This window comes from Myotis myotis, unplaced genomic scaffold (genome assembly GCF_014108235.1).
Source record: "Myotis myotis isolate mMyoMyo1 unplaced genomic scaffold, mMyoMyo1.p scaffold_m19_p_17, whole genome shotgun sequence".
NCBI lineage: Eukaryota > Metazoa > Chordata > Mammalia > Chiroptera > Vespertilionidae > Myotis > Myotis myotis.
Window position 1 is genome coordinate 7,691,101 of NW_023416321.1, and position 22,120 is coordinate 7,713,220.

Below are 22,120 nucleotides of genomic sequence, written 5' to 3' on the forward strand. Positions count from 1 at the left end.
AATTGAAAATTTTTATTTTAATCATAACTTTGCAGCTAAAATTCTTTTTCCAAACTTTGCAAGCATTCTGTACAACCTAAATTAGTGCTCAGATCAAACTGGATCTCAACAGTTGCTCAATGTTCTTCTAAAGGTGAAAAAGCATTTGTTTATCTGAACTACACCCATTTTCAATTTCAACACAGCAAACCTCTCATTTGTTCTTATGGCAACTTTTAAGCCATACATATTGGGATTGGTTATTACTGAAGATAATTTATGCAATCATGAGCCAAAGATGCTAAGTTGGCTAGAAGAAAACCATGCAAGTAAGCAAACTCTACCACATGTGGGACACACCTCCTGTGCATATATAAAGGCTTGCCACTGTCTTTGGTTGCAGCAGGCACTCCCTGGGCTAAACAGCATCACCATGTCTGTTCGATACAGCTCAAGCAAGCAATACTCTTCCTCCAAAAGTGGAGGAGGAGGAGGAGGTGGAGGAGGAGGATCCATCAAAATTTCGAGCAGCAAAAGCTCCCATGGTGGAGGATATAGCTCAGGGGGCGGTTTCAGTGGTGGCTCTTTTAGCCGTGGGAGCTCTGGTGGAGGCTGCTTTGGAGGCTCATTGGGTGGCTATGGAGGTGGACTAGGAGGTGGGTATGGTGGAGGTGGCTTTGGTGGAGGCTACGGAAGTGGCAGCTTTGGTGGGGGCTATGGAGGAGGCAGTTTTGGAGGAGGCAGCTTTGGAGGGGGCAACTTTGGCGGGGGCTTCGGCGGAGGCGGCTATGGAGGAGGCTTTGGTGGTGGATTGGGAGATGGTGGCCTTCTCTCTGGAAATGAAAAAATAACCATGCAAAATCTGAACGACCGCCTGGCTTCCTACTTGGACAAAGTTCGGGCTCTTGAAGAATCAAACTATGAGCTAGAAGGCAAAATCAAAGAGTGGTATGAAAAGTATGGCAACAGAGGCCAGCGAGAGCCCCGTGACTACAGCAAATACTACAGAACCATTGAAGATCTTAAAAATCAGGTAAGGGGCATTTAAAAACCCAACTGTCAGCCTATTTTTCATCCATGTGATTCAGAGAGATCAATTTTAAATGAACCATGATGTATCTGTCCATTGTGTATGCTTATGTTACTTTCTTGCTTCCAAAATCAGTCCTGTCTCATCGAAGGTAAATATTTGTGAGGGTACGGTCATTGCAATCTTCATCCAAAAATGTATGTTGTGTGTCTTACAGGATGGTGGATTAATGAAAATGTTTTTGTTTTAATGAGTGTATAATGAGTCCACAGTTAAAATACATTAGATCATTTATAAATAGGAAAACAGAAAGAATTGTTAAATGAGTCTGAACAAAATATCATTCGGGTTGATAACAAAAAAAAATACTTATTACCTACATTGCAAGAAACATGAACTCTCCAGTAAGGAAATGATATATGGTTTGCCTCTAGAGATTTGTGAACTGTTCCTACAGTGTACCAGCTTAGAGTGTATTCATTTAGAATATATTTTTATTAAACCAAATACAGGTATGAGCCAGTATTAGCTGAAATACATGGAAATCACACAGTGTAAGAGGAGGACACATATGTAGGAACTCAGCTATATAATTCCAGTTAGTTTTCAGAAAGAGATAGAGAAATAGAAGAGTATAGAGCCTTCAAGAGAACAAATGACTCAAGTTTAAGTGTCAGGGTAAGCCTGGAGTATTTCATATTTAAAATAAAAAATTCCCCCCAAATTTTATAAGAGAACAACATAAAAAATGTAGTTCATCTATGCCACTTTAAAAGCCATATCTGTGTCTTATTTCTTTACCTCTTCCCACAGATCCTGAATCTAACAACTGATAACGCCAATGTCCTGCTTCAGATCGACAATGCCAGGCTGGCAGCGGATGACTTCAGACTGAAGTAAGCTAAATGGGTGAAGTACGGTACTGTCACAACAAATATATGAGTTTGTTTTTAACAATGACGTTGGAAATCCACAATAGCATTTACATTTTTCCTGAACTCATTTAAAGTTAAAAGTACTGGAGCCGTCAGAGATATTTTCCGTTTCAATATTACCTTTTTGAGCAGTTATTAAAAGAAGAAAATGCATTTTAAAGTAACTGCTAAGCTTCTTTGCATTAAACCACTAATATCCCTATGTGAGTTAGTACATGATAAATGTCGCCATGATATGAAGTCAACTCTATATGTGCTTTTTAAATAGTTTCTGCCCAAGTACACCTCCTTACTTATGTTATAACCAGTTACCGTACCATGTCTGTTTCAGGTATGAGAACGAGGTAGCCCTCCGCCAGAGTGTGGACGCGGACATCAACGGCCTGCGCAGGGTGCTGGACGAGCTCACCCTGACCAAGGCTGACCTGGAGATGCAGATCGAGAGCCTGACTGAAGAGCTGGCCTACCTGAGGAAGAACCATGAAGAGGTGATGCAAAAAGTTATCCATACTTCCCCCAGCCAAAAGATTGCTCATTTTGGTCACAGTGCAGACATTAAATTTTTTCTGTTCCTCAAACAGGAAATGAAAGACCTTCAAAATGTGTCCACTGGTGATGTGAATGTGGAAATGAATGCTGCCCCGGGTGTTGATCTGACTCAACTTCTGAATAACATGAGAAGCCAGTATGAACAACTTGCTGAACAGAACCGCAAAGACGCTGAGGCCTGGTTCAATGAAAAGGTAACCGACCTTCCCCTTCATGGTGAAGCCAATGGGGGTTGGCTACCATTTCAGATTTTACTCATCTTTTCCTTTTTCTCATACTCTAGAGCAAAGAACTGACTACAGAAATCGATAGTAACATTGAACAAATGTCCAGCCAAAAAACTGAGATTACTGAATTGAGACGCACTGTTCAAGGTCTGGAGATCGAACTACAGTCCCAACTGGCCCTGGTATGTTAATAACTCTCTCACACACAGTTTCATGCTCATGCAAGAATAGGTCACACTCACACACACACACACACACTCACACACTCACACACACACACAATGCGGAGCTGGGGTACGAAAGTAGAAATAAAAATTGGAGCTCTTGTTAATGGGAGAAAAGCATCACTGGCATCAAATGTAAAACACAAATTCTATTCATCTTATTTAGGCTTCTATATGATGTCTTAAGTTGTTCAATAAATGTCAGTGTACTCAACTGAACGAGGGGGTCGCTAAGCCACAATCTACTCTCTCCCCTTTTCAGAAACAATCTCTGGAAGCCTCCCTGGCAGAAACGGAAGGTCGCTACTGTGTGCAGCTCTCCCAGATCCAGGCGCAGATCTCCTCTCTGGAGGAACAGCTGCAGCAGATTCGAGCTGAAACCGAGTGCCAGAATTCCGAGTACCAGCAGCTCCTGGATATTAAGATTCGACTGGAGAACGAGATTCAGACCTACCGCAGCCTGCTAGAAGGAGAGGGAGGGTAAATTATATCTTTTTTTTTTTTTAATTATCCCAGTAGCTTTGATTCGCTATTCCAAATCGCCAGGCTTTCCTAAAACCCAAGGAAGTGCCAGAGAATGGGAATTGGGAAAGCAGGGAGGAGGCAGAATACAAAAGAAAAAAAAAAAGGCGTGTGGAACCAGCCTGTTTCTCCCGCATTTGATTCTGAGGGTTGTGTGCCTATAAAATTGTGTTTAAAGACTGTGTTTTAGAATTGAAAGTTCATACTTGGCAGGGTGGTTTTTCCCCCTTAAAACGGGTTTTATTTTCTAAAGTAACAAAAAGCCGGAAAGCGACCCACCGTCTCCCAATGTTTGAGTGAACTGAATGTGACGTTTACTCCCTGCAGTTCCAAAGGCGACTACGGCGGTGGCGGACGCGGTGGCAGCTACGGCGGCGGAAGTTCCGGCGGCGGCTACGGCGGCGGAAGTTCCGGCGGCGGCTACGGCGGCGGCAGTTCCGGCGGCGGCGGTGGCGGTAGCTACGGCGGCGGCAGTTCCGGTGGTGGCGGTAGCTACGGCGGCGGCAGTTCCGGCGGCGGCTACGGTGGCGGCAGTTCCGGCGGCGGCGGCGGCGGCAGCTACGGCGGCGGAAGCTCTGGCGGAGGCCGCAAGACCTCTTCCGGGTCCTCTGGGGAGTCCTCATCTAAGGGACCAAGGTCAGGAGAACCTGGCTGGGGTAATAAGAATTCGTCTTAACTTTCTAAAAAATTAAAATCTTAGGGTTCCCACTTGCATTTTATTTTTAAATAAATTATACTCTGGACACCCATCTTGAAGGAAAACTTGCGTAGTCTAAGATGCTATCGCTTAAACATTGCTCAGATTTTTTAAGCAACTTTAGAAAGTTAAATTTTCTTTTTTAAATTTGGTGTCTTTTTCTTTTAGAAATGTTGCTTGTTAATTAGTGGGGGGGACCCCCCCCAAAATTGCTTAGTCTAAATTCTATTTTCTTTTTCGTGATTCACATGCAGACAACAGTAAAACCAGAGTGATCAAGACAATTATTGAAGAAGTGACACCTGATGGTAGAGTCCTTTCATCTAAGGTTGAATCAGAAACCAAGAAACACTACAAATAAACTACATCAGGCGGAAAGAGTCTCCCTTCATACAGGCCACTTTGCACAGATGCATGGAAAACAGAACCTCCAAGAAGAACAGAACCTTCAGTCTTAATGGTCTATGGAAATAGGTTCCCTCTTTGAAAATAAGGTGTCTAAAAGGTGTTTTGTGGTTTCTGTATTTCTTCTTTTCACTTTACCAGAAAGTGTTCTTTAAAGGGAAAAAAAAAATTCTATCCTCATCTACTAATGAACTCAATAAACTTTCTTACTGATGCAAACAATTTTACTTGGTCAGAATTGTCTTTATTTAAATTAGGTTATATTTTTAACCTTAAATATTAGTCAACTATAGCCTTTGAAGGTTGATTTATACATAAATTTTTGAAGAGATTATTGTCATTAGGATTGCTCTGAGTACATTTTTAACCTTATGGGTATGTTGGACCAATGTCAGTAACCTCACTGAGTAAGAAGTTCATGAGTCTCCAATCTTATTTTTTCTTAACGATATATAATATGTGGATAGATCCCAGTTCTCTCTCTTTGAATTATAAACCTGGAAATTTTGAAATCTCTCAACTCAGACCCAAAAATAAAGTTAATTGGAAATTTCACATTTCATGATTACTTGACTTCTCACATTTACCTTCCGGTATTTCCTTCCCATTACTATATTACTCCTGCCCAATCGCCATGCAGCTTAAGAGATATTTTCCAGTGCTTTCTAGCACAGTGAAATCATATCACACAAAATTGTGTAGTGCCCATCAGATGAACAGGAAAGTACTGTCAAGCCAGGTGATGCCAATGTGACCGAAAGGACACCTCTTTTTGCCTTGGCCAACCCTGCCCAGTGATCAGTACTAAAAATCTGGTACTTGTAGGGTCAACCCCATCACCACGTCTTCCAGCCAATAAGAACCCAAATTACATTACTTCATACTCTGCTAGTATATGGGGTGGGTAGGGGCTGGAATTATTCTGCCCCTAAGACTACCTTATGTTCTCTGGTGGATTCCTGTATTACCCATGTCTACCAAATAGCATTCTTCAATATTCTTCCTGATTTGAGCTCCAGTTTCCCCCAGGACATGAGCCCTGGTCCCCAAGTCATTTGCTTGGAACTCCTGTTCAGTAAACCCTACCCTCTGTACCCCAAATTGATGACTGAAATCCTATTTCAATGTGAATAAATTTCCCTATAGTGAAGTTTCCATGACCTGCTTGGCACCAAATAATACCATAGTTCAAAGATTCTCCACTTAATTCATATGTCCTATTATATATGTACCAGGCACTCTTTTGGGGGGCCAGTCTTCTGAGGTTCACTGTTGAAGTCCCAGCATGCCACATTATAAAGCCCTGAAACACATGTTGCTGGGTAAGGACTCTTAGAGCACATACTGTGTAAATATTGACTGGTGTTCAAAAACACTATATTTTTAAAATATTTATTATCTAACAAAGTTAACCAAGTCCCTGGAGTATCCTATATAATAAAAGGGTAATATGCAAATCGACCGAATGGTAGAACAACTGGTCACTATGACACACACTGGTCACCAGGGGGCAGATGCTCAACACGGGAGCTGCCCCCTGGTGGTCAGTGCACTCCCACAGGGGGAGCACCCCTCAGCCACAAGCCAGGCTGACGGCTCGTGAGCACAGCGGCCCACCTCCATGGCAGTACTAAGGATGTCCGACTGACAGCTTAGGCTCGCTTGGGCCTACGCCGTTGGTCAGACATCCCCCGAGGACTCTCAGACTGCGAAAGGGCACAGGCTGGGCTGATGGACCTGCCCCCAGTGCACTAATGTCATGCACCAGGCCTCTAGTTTTTCATAATCTTAGATAGCCATTCTCTTCATACTGAAAAGATAAGTGTGTCCATATTCAATAATACTGGCTTGAGACAAATACAAATATTTTATAAGACTAGAGGCCAGGTGCATGAATTCATGCACTGGTGGAGTCCAGCCAGCCTGCCCTGATGAGGGCCATCAGGGGTGGGCTGGTTGGGGTGAGGGGCCGTGGGTGGGGCCAGCTGGAGCGAGGGGCCACAGGCGGTTTGCTGACTGGCCCTGCCCCCGGCGAGGGGCCACAGGCATTCTGGTCATTTACTGGCCAGTCAATTTGCATATTACTCTTTTATTATATAGGACTAGAGGCCCAGTACACGAAATTCATGCACAGGTAGGGTCCCTGGCAGCTGCCAGCTGCCAGCCAGGGCCTCCCTTCCTTTGTTCCACATCGCCCCCTGGTGGTCAGCACATGTCATAGCAAGCAATCAAACTCCCATTGGTCAAACTCCAGAGGGGATACCGGGAGCCGGTCCATCCTTGCTGTTTCAAGGGACCTGGCATATATGGCATATTGTTCTTAATATGTTTGCTCACCTTCTTGGCACTATGTGTTTTAACCAAGGTCTCCTCTCTGAGAAAGGTTGTTTCCCCAGGTAGGGATTTTCCCCTGAAGTTAGGGAGGGAATAAAACCTCTTAACTAAGTGCCAGGCGGGTAATTAATCACTTTAACTACGAACAATCGTGCTTAAGCTACATAATCTTTACTCCCTGGAATGAAGATAAGAAACGCCCTAACCTTTGTAATAGAGATTGATAGGATTGAATCAACTGGTATAAATACAGATACAACAAGACAGCAAGAGCCAGAACTTAGAACACAGAACTCAGAAGGCAGAACCTACACACAGAACTTAGAACACAGAACATAGAATACAGAACTTAGAATACAGAGCTTAGAACACAGAACTAAGAACACAGAACCTACTCAGAACCTAGAGACAGAAGAACTTCGCTGGAGAGAACATGGCAAAAGATCCTGGACTGAACCTGACTACAGAAATTGGCAAGAGAACCTGACTAGAACCTGGTGACTGAACCTGGCTGGAGAACCTAGCGAGGGAACATGGCTACAGAACCTGGCTGGAGAACCTGGAGAACCTAGCAAGAGAACATGGACACAGAACCTGGCTGGAGATCCTAAGCAGAACCTCTCTGGAGATCCAGACCAGAACTTGGCTGGAGATCCTGGCTGGAGATCCTGGCTAGGCTGCTGATCAACTGAACACTGTCTTCGTGTCATTCCTTCTTCGCCGACTCCGTCCACGCCTTTGGGGATCCCTGGACCTGCTGGGGTTGGACCCCGGCAAGGGGACACTTTGCATATTAGGCTTTTATATAGAGACTATAGGCCCATTGCATGAAGAGATTCGTACAATAGGCCTTCCTTCCTCTGGCTGCCGGCACCGGTTTTCCTCTGGCACCCGGGACCCAGGCCTTCACTCCAGCCGCAGAGGAGAAGGCAAGCCTCTTCAGTCTTCAGTCGTCTTCAGTCTTTGCTCCGCGCCTGCAAATGCAAATTAACTGCCATCTTTGTTGGGTTAATTTGCATACTCATCCTGATTGGCTGGTGGGCATAGCGGAGTGACACCAATTTGCATGTTTCTCTTTTATTAGTGTAGATAGTTGTTTGTTATTAAGTTTTGTCTCTTCTTCTACCCATTCAAAAGCCAGGATCTCAGTGCATCAGAGTTCTTTATCTGTGTGGTGAGAAAAATCTTCATTTCTGAAAGGTCTGAATCATGGTGGTCCTGTTGTCTGACCTTTTCAATCTTCCAATATCTCCTTAAAAAATTATTTATATTAAATTCTCTCTGACAAGCCCTGGGCAGGTAGCTCAGCTGGTTAGAGCATTATCCTGTTATGCCAAGGTTGTGGGTTCAATCTCTGGTCAGGGCACATACAAGAATCAACAGATGAATGGGTGGAACAATGAATCGATGTTTCTTCATCTCTCTATTTTTTTGTCTCTCTTCCCCTTCTTCTCTCTATAAAATCAATAAAAAGTATTTATAAAATATTCACAATCTTTAGAGAAATGCAAGTCAAACATTAGGGTAACTCTATTTAAAAAATAAGACTTGGCTTGGTATGGTGAACACAATATGATATACAGATGTATTATAGATTTGTACCCTGAAACCTATATAATGTTGTTAACCAATGTCACCCCAATAAATTCAATTTAAAAATAACAAAAAATAGGAAATAGCAAGTGTTGGCAAGGGTGTAGAAAAATCAAAACTCTTATGCCCTGTTGGTGGGAATGTAAAATGGTACAGCTACTATGGAAAACAGTATTATGGTTCCTCAAAAATATTAAAACTAGCCCGGCCTGTGTGGCTCGGTGGTTGAGCGTCAACTTATTAACCAGGAGGTCACGGTTTGATTCCCAGTCAGGGCACATGCCTGGGTTGTGAGCTTGATCCCCAGTAGGGGACGTGCTGGAGGCAGCTGATCAGTGATTCTCTTATCATTGATGTTTCTAACTCTCCCCCTCACCCTTCCTCTCTGAAATCAATAAAAATATATTTAAATATATGTATATCAAAATTAGAATTACCATATAATTCAACAATAACGTCCAAAAGAATTGAAATCAGGGTCATGTTTCCAGCAGCATTATTCACAATAAGAGATTGAGGCAGCTATTTTCTTCCCCTTCGTGTTCCCTGCTACTAGAACAGTCCTGGTGCATAGTAGGTGCTCATTAAAATTTCCTTTCATGTTGTTATGAGTTTTATTTTAAAAAACATAAGTTGTTATCAGAAACGTGTTTTCTCATCTTAAAATCAGAGGAAAGAAACCTCTCTTCCTGATTCCTTGTAAGGTCCAAATGAGATAATACACAAGAAATCACTTTGGAAGCTGTAAAGCACCATATAAATGTAAGGAAATCTTGTCTTTTTATTCATTGTGCTCTGGCATTTTGAAAAGCTCTATATTAAGGTTGCTTCTGATCAGGGGTTAATAATTTCAAGTTAAGGCCAAAGCAGAGGTTCAGAATCTAAGCAATATCCATTTGAAGGTGAACACTGCCCCCTGGTGGAAATAGAAGGGCAGGGGCAAGTGTGGTTAACAATGTGGGATTGCCAAGGGTGGTACTGACTGCAGAGAAACCACTTACTTAAATTTATACTTCTTGCCTTGTTTGTCACAGATGCTCTTTTAGAAGTAGTGTCTTTACATATGCAGGATGTCGACACATTACATCTATAAGTTGTCTAAGTATTATTATGTACAGTTAATAATCAGGCACTGAAGAGATTTTTAATTCCTTATATACTTTAATATTCTAATTCTTTAATATTTTGATTCAATAATCCAATAACAATTAAAAGAATAATTTTTACAATTTATACTACATGTTAACACTATTGATGACAATATGTGCCGCAGGCATATGTATTAGCATGGTTCATTTAGAGCATATATAAGGTATGCTCATGATGCCAGGATCTCAAGGCCATCATGAACATATGCCAAGTCTTCCCCTGGCATGTGCCTGGTGACTGAGCAAACCGTTTAACATTTCTGGGTCTCAGTTGGTTCATCTTCCAAAAACAGGGACTGAATTACGTGAAATCTGAGGTTCTTCGCAGTAATAAAAAGATCTTACAACTTTGCCAAATTTCATTTAAAGGCCATGCTGATGCTGGTGACAGGTACTGGCTGAGCAGGCTTTGGACTGCTTGTGCCAACCCAGTTCCAGAAGACACCCTGACTGTCCTGGTGACAAACCAACGTTATACCTGAACCTGAAACCAGTCAAGTCCAACCCAGTCCCTCCTACCCTTCCACCTGCTTCACCCCCACCCTCCTCACTACTGCTTCAAGAGGAGGCTCCTCGGGCCACTTCTCCTTACTCACCTCACCTTTCTTCCCAGCCTGACCTCCCCAGACCCCACACCACACACACACACACACACACACACACACACACACACACACACACACAGGCTGTAACACAATAATAACAATAACATCGTCTGCTCTCCATTGACAGTTTTTCATTTGCCACTGTGCTAAGTGTAATCTCCTTTAGCGTCTCAACAAACTGGGGTGGAAACTGTTTTATCCACATTTTAACAATTATCTGAACCCTTTCTGCAAGCCTCCCTGGGTTCGATTGAAAAGATACTTTTAGCCGGGGGAGGGTGTTAAATAAAGGAATCAGTCAATATTTACGTTATTGTTCAAGGTAATTAGTAGATGTTAAAATCCTGGTAAGACCAGAGAAGTTACCAGGATTATATTTTTTAAAATAACAATTATTTTGTTGTTCTGGTGGGATAAAATATGTGTTTCTGTTGTTAATGGTTCTTTATATACCTCTCTGGTAATTAAGACTCTGCTGTAGCTGATGGTACCCTATTACAGTCTTACTTAACTTTTAAATTTTTATAATATCCTGTGCCAGATAATGATGGTATATTCTTAGGATCAAGATGAAAGTAAAGGATTACTCATTCAAAATTAGCAGTTAAAATAATGAACTTAATATAGAATGAACCCCATTATATGTAAGATAACAAACACCCTGAAGCAACAGCCAGAGATGGTAGACATTAATTTTTTCAAATCATCCAATTACACATAATTTCATGTTAATCTGAATGATGCCATTTTTCTTTTGGCATGCATAACTCAGATAGAAACATCCCAAATGGTGTGTATAAAAGCCCAAAGAAACCATCAGTGCACAATATTCTGTTCCCCTTTGAAGCTACAGCTATCCACAGACAAGGAACGTTTCTCCTACCTCCATGTCTCTCCGATTTTCTAGTGGGTCCAGGCGTATTTGCTTGCGGTCTGGACCTGGATCCGTCAGACCAGCCGGTGGAGGCGTGGGCTTTGCAGGCAGCAATGCATGTGGCAGCTCTGCTGCTGGAAGTGGACTTCCCTGTGCCTTGGGAGGGAGCCTGGGCAGTGTTTCTGGCGGGAACCAGGCTGGTGGTGCCTTTGGCAATGCAGCTTGTGCCGGCTTTGCTGGAAGCGAAGGGGGCCTCCTCTCTGGGAACGAGAAGGTGACCATGCAGAATCTTAACGACCGTTTGGCATCCTACCTGGATAATGTGCGTGCTCTGGAGGAGGCAAATGCTGAATTAGAGAGAAAAATCAAGAGTTGGTATGAAAAATATGGTCCTGGATCTTGCCGTGGACTTGATCATGACTACAGTAGATACCACCTAACCATCGACGATCTTAAGAGTAAGGTGAGAAATTGCAAACTTGGAACTATTCTAAGTATTTAAAATGAAGAATTACCTTGCAAAAGACAGAGCTACAACAAGAAATGCTTTATAACTGTTATCTGTAATTTACATTGCATTTATTTATTTATTTAGGTAAATAATTCTTACTTTTAGTCAGAAATAGGCACTTTGATTCAAGAATGTCCATGTAGCTTAAATGTTAATAATTCCACTATTTTTTATTTTGAAGTATGTTCATTGATAAGAAAGTATTGTGCTCTAAAGTTATATGAGTATATGAGAAAAAAACATATATATATTAGTATAACCATACCTGTAACTTTTAAAAATTAAAGTTTAAACATTTTGGTTGTTACCTAAGGGAGTCAGATTTTTATGCAAGAGTCTCATTGTGTAACATTCCTTATCTCCTGAAATAATAAATTATAAAAGCAACTTATTTGTTATGTTCTCCCTCTTGATTTCTTCTAGATTATCTCTTCCACAACGGCTAACGCCAATGTCATTCTGCAGATTGATAATGCCAGGCTGGCTGCCGATGATTTCCGGCTAAAGTAGGTGACAAAATAATCACACTCTAGAAAAAGTTCCCTGTCTATGTACTGTGTTAAATAAGCATTTCCATTTCATCCCACGTAGAACGAAGTGCAACCTAAGAGATTAAAGGAAGTAATGCATGTTATAATATGATATAAAGCATGTTATAATCTTTCAATTAGCTATACTTAGAATTTATACATACTTATTACATTGCTGTGACAAAATATCACTGTATTTCTATGCCTGCCTATAATATACCCTGAGTGGCCAGATTATTATAACCGGGCAGATTATTATGACCACCCCATCAGTATTTCATTGACACTTCCAAAAATACTGAAAATTGAAAACTTCCTAAGCAAATACTCTCAAGGTTTTATTATTATTATTATTTGCATAACTAATTCACTTCATTGTACTGATGGGTGGTCATAATCTGGCCACTCAGTGTAGTGCCAAGAGCAAAGATGTTTGTAAATATTTGTTGACTAAGTAAAAAATATGAACCAAGGTAAAATTACAAAGTGGTATGTTTTATTTAATTGGGATATACCAGTGGAATTTGTGTGATTAGATATCTGCAGATTATCCTGCCCAGAATTGGGTGAAAGGAGAGAAGAGGGTTTTCTCTGTGTACTTTTATAATATTCGGAGTCCGAACTCAATGTCTAACTTTCCATTAAAAGCAATTGAGGCGTTATTGTCCTGTCTCTTGAGGTAGCCTCCCTTGTGCTGATGTTCACTTAATGCCTCTCAAGGTATGAAAATGAGCTCGCCCTTCACCAGAACACCGAGGCCGACATCAACGGGCTAAGGCGAGTGCTGGATGAACTGACGCTCTGCAGGACTGACCAGGAGCTGCAGTACGAATCCCTGAGTGAAGAGATGACGTATCTCAAGAAGAACCATGAAGAGGTAGGAGCAGCTTCACTTCTAGTCACATCACAGTTGCGCACATTTGAAATACTTCCGGGGGACAATTAAATTATAATAGTAATTCACGCTCGTTATAATAACTCAAATAATGCCCAGGCTATCCAGAAAGAATTTCATTTCTCTCACTCTGCCCTTCTACTCTCATCCCTCAAGGTAATAAATGTTAGTAATTTGGTCTGGATCCCTCCATTTTCAAGACCAATATAATATTCTATTTTTCTGAAAATATGACATTACTTTTGCATTAATGCAACCGTCTTTCTTTCAATGACATTATTTCTTTAATTCACATAGGTTTATCTTGCGGTCAATCTTCTCACAAAAGACCTATCAGACTAGAAAAAGATGTCAATGTTCTCCCTACTTAATGAGCCTATTACTATAATATTGAACCCCACACAATGGGAACCCCATAATTTGACGCATAACACCAGGAAACTTCAACCCCCCTCCCCCAGAAAGGTACTACCCCAAAAATAATTGCAAAAGTCTCCAAAATCATAGATGCCAAATTTTCTGAAAACAACCTATGACAAACGTGCCTCATCATTGGGTAGAAATGGCTAAAGAACCAAATCTACTGTCCCCAAAGAGTAAAATTATGGGAGAGGGAGAGAGAGAAGGAGTACTTCAAAAGAAAAAAAAATTAAAATAAAAGAGAAACAGGGAGAGAAGAGAGTGTCCCAGAGCAGGGGGTTGGAAGAGTCAGGCCACCGGAGTATCAGCAAGAGAGTGAAAAACAGACCCAGGCATTGCAGCGAGTGTGACATCAGGGAAAGGAACAATCCCAGAAGAGAAGAAATAGCAACCACAGCAGCCCAGCCAGCTGTGGGCCTTAGGGTAGGAGCAGGAGTCACTGTCCTCCTTAAAGACACCTAAACAAAAAGAAGGTACCTCTGAATGCACCGAGGGTGGGAACAAAGCCACTCGCATCTCAGGGTCCCCCTGAGAGTGTCAAATTTACCACACTCACCAGTGACCGGTACCCCTAGGATAACACCAAGAAATTCCATTTTCTTTTCTTTTTTAATTTTTATTTATTGATTTTTAGAGAGACATCAATTTGTCTTCCACTTATTTATGCACTCACTGGCTGAGTCTTGTATGTCCCCTGAATGAGGATCGAACTCACAATCTTGGCGCATCAGGCGGGTGCTCTAACCAACTGAGCTACCCGGCCAGGGCCCAAGCAACTCAACGTTTAAACTCTTAACAAGAAGAATTTTTCTTCACATGAATTATACACAAAACCCCAAAAATATGGAAATAACTTCAAGTTATCAGTGGTCTCCTTGGGCAATGTAAATCTTTTGCTCTTGGTGGACACTGGCAGGCCACTGGCCTAAGGTCAAAAAAATATGACTTGAGAAAGCAGAGATACCAACCCATCAAAAGCAAGTACTAATGAAAAAGGTCAGCTGCCTAAGGAACTACGCCCAGGTCACTGATAAGCTGATTTGTCCAGAAATCCATTTTTTGACCGGATTAGACTATTTAATGGTTCAGACTAGAACACGCCCTAGGACAGAGTGGCCACAGAGTGTCGTTACTAACAGCAGACATTCTGGAGCAAGTATGTACCACATTCTGACCCTGGGGTGTTCAAATCCCAGCCTTTTGAGTACTAAGAACCTGGGGAGATTCCTTTATCTCTCTGTGCTTCAGTTTCCTGTCTGTCAAATAAGTCTAATAGCACATAACACATAACGAGGTCAGAAGACCTGAATGCGGTAATGCATGTAAACCACTTCGAACAATGCCGGGGAAGCCCTCAGTAAAGGATAGCTCTTGTCCCTCCTGTGAGAGGTCCTTGTGGACAGGGATTTTTCTTTCTTTCTTTTTTTTTTTTTCCTACTGCTTCATTCCCGTCCAGGAGAATGCTCTCTGACATTTAGTCAATAGTTATGTGCCTAATCACTCTCTGGTCTTTGTATCCCGGTCTCATTTTAAAATAATAAAACACTTCTCTGGGGATGCTGCCTTTTCGCTGCGGGGTTGTTTGTGATTGTTTTCACTAACAGACCACTAACTAATTCAATAGATGATCGGCATGACTCTGGGTCGAATGAGTCCATTTGAACGATCTTACGCCTCGCATTATACACTGGAATTTAAACCACAGCCTTTGAGACATGAAGCAACCCTTTAGGAAACTCTCCTCAAATGGTTTGGGTAAATGGCCCCTAAGGTCGGGCTCACTTTTTCCTCTAGGAAATGAAGGCTCTGCAGTGCGCGGCCGGGGGCAACGTGAGCGTGGAGATGAACGCGGCGCCCGGGGTGGACCTCACGGTTCTGCTGAACAACATGCGGGCCGAGTACGAAGACCTGGCGGAGCAGAACCGCCGGGATGCGGAGGCCTGGTTCAACGAGAAGGTGAGGGCCCCCCAGTCAGCCCTGCCCTCGGCACCCCGAGGGTGCAGGCCCAGTGAACCCCTTTGCGCCCTGCCTTCCAGAGCGCCACCCTGCAGCAACAGATCTCCGACGACGCGGGCGCAGCCACCTCGGCCCGGACGGAGCTGACCGAAATGAAGCGCAGCCTGCAGACCGTGGAGATCGAGCTGCAGTCGCTGCTGGCCATGGTAGGTGACAGCGCAGGTCGGCCTGCGTTGCGTGATCCTAACAAGTCTAGCTGAAAACCTCCCGTTTTCCCTGTTAGAGCTTTTACCTACAAATGCCTCCTGGGGACAGCAGGGAAGACAGACGCTGAGACAGTCAGAGAGACTAGACAAAGCTCTCTTCCTCCCTGAAGCCACTGAGGATTTCTTTCCTGGCAGGTGCTCAGGGCCCATTTCATGAAATAGCCCCTTCCTCGGGTGGCTCATCTCAGCCCTGGATGGCAAGCAGCAGGCACTGTGCTCCACCACAAAGTTAAGTGGCAGGCTGACATCAGGCGAGCACAGGGGGCAGAGCTGGTGTGGACGCCCTCAGCATCTCCTAGTATTGATGAAAGCCTATGGAAAGCCACCTCGCGCTTTTCCTTGGACAGAGGAAAAGAGGGTGCGTCTCTGATTCCCTGTGAGCCCTGCCAGCCTCTTCATCACCAGGGGGTCCAGGACAGCAGTCCCTGGAGACCACCCAGCACTAAAACCAGCTTCCCTCTGGAGCAGCGGTTCTCAACCTGTGGGTTGCGACCCCTTTGGCGGTCGAACGACCCTTTCACAGGGGTCGCCTAAGACCATTTACATGACGATTCATAACAGTAGCAACATTACAGTTATGAAGTAGCAACGAAAATAATTTTATGGTTGGGTCACAGCATGAGGAACTGTATTCAAAGGGCCGGAAGGTTGAGAACCACTGCTGGAGTGTCAGCTGGCAGCACCCAGAAGACTGGATTTGGAGAATGATGACACAGGTGGGCCCAGGGGTTCCCTGTTACCGTCAGAGGCTTCAGGCGCCCTGAGGACACCAGATCGCAACACAAAGAAAGAGCCATTATTATACAAATGAGTGCAGTAAGCCAAGAAAAAAAAAAAAAAGATGGCTCAAAACAATAGGAAGGTTATTTTGATTTAGCCACCCTAAAAAGGGGCAGTGCTTTCTTATCAGATAGCATTTAGATTGGAGACTTATTTTACCACTGATTGAATCCCAACTTAACTGCCATGCCCTCTTTTCACCTTCATCACCACTGTGGCTGGTACCCGAAACCCTCCAGACTACAGACTTTGAGCTCCTGGAACCCTCCTCTCTTCCCCATCCTCTTCTCTCCTGTAACTGGAACCCTGAGGACCTATTCCTGCTGCTGTCCCCTGAATAGGAATCCCTCCTCTTGCTTTTGTGCTGTGTTAAAGGAAATGAATCACTCAGTTCCCAGATCAGAATTTAAGCATTTCACACAGAAACAATGATGTTAGAAAGTAGTTAGATTCTATGTAGCCGGTATAGTACTGTAGTTTGGGCTCATGAAATAATCCACAACAACAAAACAAACAGACAAACAAAACCTTTGTAACATACAACATAAATGAATTCTAGAATATGGTGGCATAGAACTAACTTCCATGCCTGAGATTCTTCTGTCGTAGATGAATTCTATGCACAGTATCCTATAGTTTCGTGCACAAATCATATGTAAATTGGGAGTTGTCTAAATGGATAAACTCAGGTTTCATATGCTTCCAACTTCCAAGTAGTTTACCAACTTCCAAGTTCATTCTGCTCTCCTTCCACCTCCATGAGCCAACCTTTATAGCAGAAGGCTATGGGATAGAGATGCTGTCCCCTCTGATTTAAGACAGCGTTAATAACCTTAAAAAGGAATACCATCACCAAAGAAGTTAAAGTTCTGAACAGCCAACCACACACCTCATTGACCCCTTGCCACTTCTTGCCTCACCCTCCCCATTACCATCCTGGTCACCTTCCACTCCTCTGCCCCTGGAGAGCCCAGTACCACCCATGTAATGCACCCATCAGCCTCTTGGACCCACTGTCTGTCTGTCATGACAAATATTTTATAATTTCCTCTTCATAATCTTAAAATGAAGTCAATAGATAATATATTTAACAATTTACACAAAAAAGAATTTTAAACCAGTGCAATGTCATAACTGCAATAAAAAGGAGAATTAAATGTATTTTAATATAAAAATGTATTTAATATGTAAATACGTGAGTCCAGCTCCCCTAGAGTATGTAATGAAAGAGACAGAGGCTTACACATTTCTCTGATAAATAAGTTTTGTTCTAAACAATCAGGAATTGCTCCACACAAGAAGAAAAGGGAAATGAAAGAGTGGATGGGGGTGGACACTTGGATAATAACTAATATCAGGAGAAATAATAAGCACCCAGATATATTTATATATGATAAGGGAAAGAGGAAAATTACTTTAATTAAAGTAAGGATCACATAACAAGACAAATTACAGACTATGGAAGTAGAAATGAGTAGGTATAATATTCATAAAAGTAGTGTTGAAATAATGGCCTGGACTGTGTTATTAAATATGCCCCTTGTCTTGAAATTCCACCTCTGTCAAGCTGAAATCTCCATTTCAGCCTAAGAAAAGGCCTTTGATTGACATTAGAAAATCGAGGATAGATGAGACTGGGAACAATGGTAGGGTAGATCTCTGGGGACAGTAGCAGAATAAGATTGAAAACAATAGGCAACCCCAAAATACATAAGTAATTTCAAAATATATGATTGCCAATGTTGATTTCTTATTGTGCTACCCCCAGAAAGTGTTTTAATACCTAGGTAGGTGATAATAGCAAATATTAACTAAATATCATGAACGTCCATTGGAAAAGTCTTAGGGCCAAAAGGTCATTTAGCCCATGTCAGGTCATCTAGCATGCCTCCCCCTCCCCCATCTCCAGTGAAACCAGTCCCTTCCCCTTCTTCTCCACCTCCCATTTTATTGTGACAAGCCCCACAAATTTCCAAAGCTTGCCTAAGGAGCAGCACTGCCTTTTGCTGGGAAACACTGGTCTACACAGCCCTCAAAGTGGCTTCACCCCTTGCTCTGACATCTTTTTCGTCCTCAGAAACAGTCCCTGGAGTGCTCCCTGTCTGAGACAGAAAGCAACTACTGTGCGCAGCTGGCCCAGATGCAGGCTCAGATCCGGGCCCTGGAGGAGCAGCTGCACCAGGTCAGAACCGAGACCGAGGGCCAGAAGCTCGAGTACGAGCAGCTCCTGGACATCAAGGTCCACCTGGAAAAAGAGATTGAGACCTACTGCCGCCTGCTAGATGGAGATGGAAAGTAAGTGACCCCACACATTGTCTGTTCACCTTCCATGCCTCAAAGCCTTTCTTCTTTATTCCCACAGCCAAAAAGCCTGCTCATCTCTCGCCTCTGCAGTCATCTTTTCCATATTTTGTATACCACAGCCTGTAAACCTGGGGTTTAAAAAATCAAATGGAAAGAAGGTTGTTTTCTGTCCTCTCTTTAGATGACATTTAATTACCTTCAGCTCCTGCCCCCCAAAATCTATTTTCCTTTATGAAAAACTAAGACCTGGTTTTGGCATACAAAGTTCACTTAGTTTATGTTCACCTATCAATTCAATAAGTGATAAACAGAAATATTAAAAAATAAACTGTGGTTTTTTACAGCTCATGCTCCAAATCAAAGGGCTTTGGATCAGGAAGCTCAGGGAATTCATCTAAAGGTAATAAAATCTAATTGTACTTCTATTGCAGCAAATACTTCTGCATTAATGGCAACCGTACACTATGGCAACAGTCTATATTTAAACAATTTAAACCAAAGTGCTTAGCTTGGAACTTAAAATATTATTTTAAATGGATAAAACTGTTCTAAACTATGGGATATCCCCCCAAAAATGTATACACACTTTAACAGCTGGTAGCTCAATTTTGAATATGAAATGTATTTTAATCAACACTGCCTTTATAATTATTCAACATGTGTGTATACATTTTTGGGACACCCTATATTATCATAAATCTACTAGAGGCCCGGTGCATGGATTCATGCACCAGTGGGATCCCTCAGCCTGGCTTGCAAGGATCAGGCTGAAACCAGCTGACATCCCCTGAGGGTCCCAGATTGTGAGAGGGTGGTTCTTGGGTGACACACCCCAGAATCGGGCTCCCTCCTCTCTGGTTCTGGGTTCATCACACGAGAACCGCAGCTGCCAAGTGACAGCAGCTTGGCAGCTCCTGCGTTGAGCATCTGCCCCCTGGTGGTCAGTGCGCATCATAGCTACTGGCCCGTTGGCCGGTCAGCTGGTCGGCCATCGGCCAGTCACTTAAGCTTTCATATATATAGATATTTATTCCCTCACCAAAAATGTACATAATATATTATATTACAACCAACAGTTGAATTCTTTGTCATGCAATCTTTTAGGTTGAATATGTGTATTCATATATGTTTTACTTCTAGATTTATCCAAAACCACGCTGGTAAAGACGGTGGTTGAAGAGATAGATCAACGTGGTAAAGTCCTTTCATCGAGGATTCAGTCCATCGAAGAAAAGACATCTAAAATTACCAATGGCAAGACAGAACAAAGGGTTTCTTTCTAGCTGTCATTTTTGAGAAAAGAATAATTTGGGGAAGGATCCTGCACAACTGCATTATTCTAAATCTCAAGGAGATAATAAAAATACTTTCTACCTTTAAGATAAGTTTCTTGGGGGGAAGACCTGTTTTCTTGGTTACCTTTTACTGGAAAAGGGGTGTTTATTTTCAAATAAATAAAGAAGGTAATGTGCACTCATTTGCATTCACTCATGACTAATAAATAATGATTTGCGATTTATTTTGTCTTGGATTCTAAGCCTTCCCTGTTCTTGTTCATTTTGCCCTCTAGTGGTTTCTTGACAAAGTATGTAAAAGAGGTAAATGTGTGAGATCTGTCTTGTCTGAAAATATTTTTATTTCACCCTCCCTCATGATGAATTATCAAAGTAGAGAACTTTGGGTTGGACAGTGCTTTCAGTTAGAATTTTTCAAAGTCACTCTTCACGGGAATCATGGCTTCCAGGGCTGAGACATCAGAGCCATTCTGATTTCCCCATCAATGGCTCACAACTAGAAAGTGGCAGAACTGCGATATGAATGCTGATATATCTGATCCAGGAGTTCAAGTTTTCCCCATCAGTGTGGCTCAGCAGTTGAGCGTCAAACCAGGAACCAAGAGGTCCCTGGTTTGATTCCCAGTAAAGCACATACCCAGGTTTTGGCCTCAATCCTCAGTGTTTCTACCTCTCTATCCCTCTCCCTTCCTCTCCTTCTAAAAAGAAAAAAATCAATAAAAATTTTTTTAAACAGTCCAAGTTCTTCCATGAATGGCGCTGTACTTCAGGAATAATAACCTTGGCACCCAACTGCTTAATGACCATGATAGAAAGAAAAGACTTGAAACCAGAAATCCAATTAAGGTTCTACTAACTGATTCGAAAGAAAATGAGAGTGACAAGGAAAACAGAAAAGAGAAAAATGCTTCAAGAGACACTGCAAAAGTAGATTCAAGAGGACTTACTGACCTATTATATGTGGGCTGGTAGAAAATAGCAGTCGGAGATTTCTTAGTAATCTTGAGCATGGCACAGTAATTCCACCAGCAACTAATGAAAAAAGATGCAAAAGATCAAATTTTGATGCCAAGATAATTATGTGTTGAGTTGGAAGTCAAGACAGAATATCCAAGTAGAAATGTCCAGAGGGTGTCGGAAGGTGAGGGTCCAGAGAGGGGGAAAGGACGGTGCTAAAAATGTATATTTAGAACATGCACCTGGGAGCCAAAAAGGGATGAGATCACCAAGAGAGTGTGTACAAATCAGGAACACCGAGCACAAAATGTAAGAAATGGCAAATTTTAGAGCAAGAAACTATGAACTATGAAGAAAGAAGAGGAGCGGAGATATAGAGGTATTCTCAGAAAGCAGTTATTGAAAATTCAGTTGCCAAAACCGGTTTGGCTTAGTGGACAGAGCGTCGGCCTGCGGACTGAAGGGTCCCAGGTTCGATTCCGGTCGGGGGCATGTGCCTGGGTTGCGGGCACATCCCCAGTGGGAGATGTGCAGGAGGCAGCTGATTGATGTTTCTCTCTCATCGATGTTTCTAACTCTCTGTCTCTCTCCTTTCCTCTCTGTAAAAAATCAATAAAATATATTTAAAAAAAAAAAAAAAGAAAATTCAGTAAAACTGAATTTAGTATCAAATGTGTCTAAGAGAGTGTAGGAGAAGGAATATGAGAAATGATGACTGGATTAGTGATGTGGGGTAATTGACAATCTTAGAGAGATTAATTTCATAAAGTGCTGGGACCAAATTCAGGAGTGAGTAGGAAATGAAAGGTGGAGAAAATGAATGCAGAAAAGTTTTCTAGAAAAAATGAAAGAAATGTAAAAGTACAAGAAATATAGAAATAGCTCTGGCCAGGGTGGCTCAGTGGATCAAGCGTTGTCTAGTACACCAAAGGTTGCATTCAATTCCCAGTCAAGGCACATGCCCAGCTTGTGGGCTCCATCCCCAGTAGAGGGCATGCAGGAGGCAATCAATAGATGTTCTGATCTACATCGATGTTCCTTTCCTCTCTCTCTAAAAATCAACAACAACAACAACATTTTTTAA

General features: G+C 42.3%; 2 protein-coding genes across 3 annotated transcripts; both read left to right on the plus strand.

Annotated features, from left to right (window-relative positions):
• The first annotated feature begins 357 nt into the window (after nucleotides 1-357).
• KRT10 (keratin 10) lies at nucleotides 358-4,790 on the plus strand. Of its 2 annotated transcripts, none has more exons than XM_036340588.1 (8): nucleotides 358-1,012; nucleotides 1,823-1,905; nucleotides 2,276-2,432; nucleotides 2,526-2,687; nucleotides 2,777-2,902; nucleotides 3,207-3,424; nucleotides 3,794-4,122; nucleotides 4,418-4,790. In XM_036340588.1, exons 1-8 carry the CDS (start codon nucleotides 413-415, stop codon nucleotides 4,522-4,524), a joined length of 1,782 nt encoding a protein of 593 aa, XP_036196481.1. In that variant the 5' UTR covers nucleotides 358-412; the 3' UTR covers nucleotides 4,525-4,790. The 2 variants fall into 2 exon arrangements, with proteins under 2 accessions (XP_036196481.1, XP_036196482.1); XM_036340589.1 differs by having other exon boundaries at nucleotides 3,794-4,102.
• A 6,303-nt stretch (nucleotides 4,791-11,093) lies between these two features.
• Nucleotides 11,094-20,257, plus strand: KRT28 (keratin 28). The gene is made up of 8 exons (XM_036340590.1): nucleotides 11,094-11,585; nucleotides 12,057-12,139; nucleotides 12,884-13,040; nucleotides 15,273-15,434; nucleotides 15,515-15,640; nucleotides 18,558-18,775; nucleotides 19,129-19,184; nucleotides 19,925-20,257. The coding sequence occupies exons 1-8, from the start codon at nucleotides 11,136-11,138 to the stop codon at nucleotides 20,065-20,067; spliced, it is 1,395 nt and encodes a 464-aa protein (XP_036196483.1). The 5' UTR covers nucleotides 11,094-11,135; the 3' UTR covers nucleotides 20,068-20,257.
• Nucleotides 20,258-22,120: the final 1,863 nt, after the last annotated feature.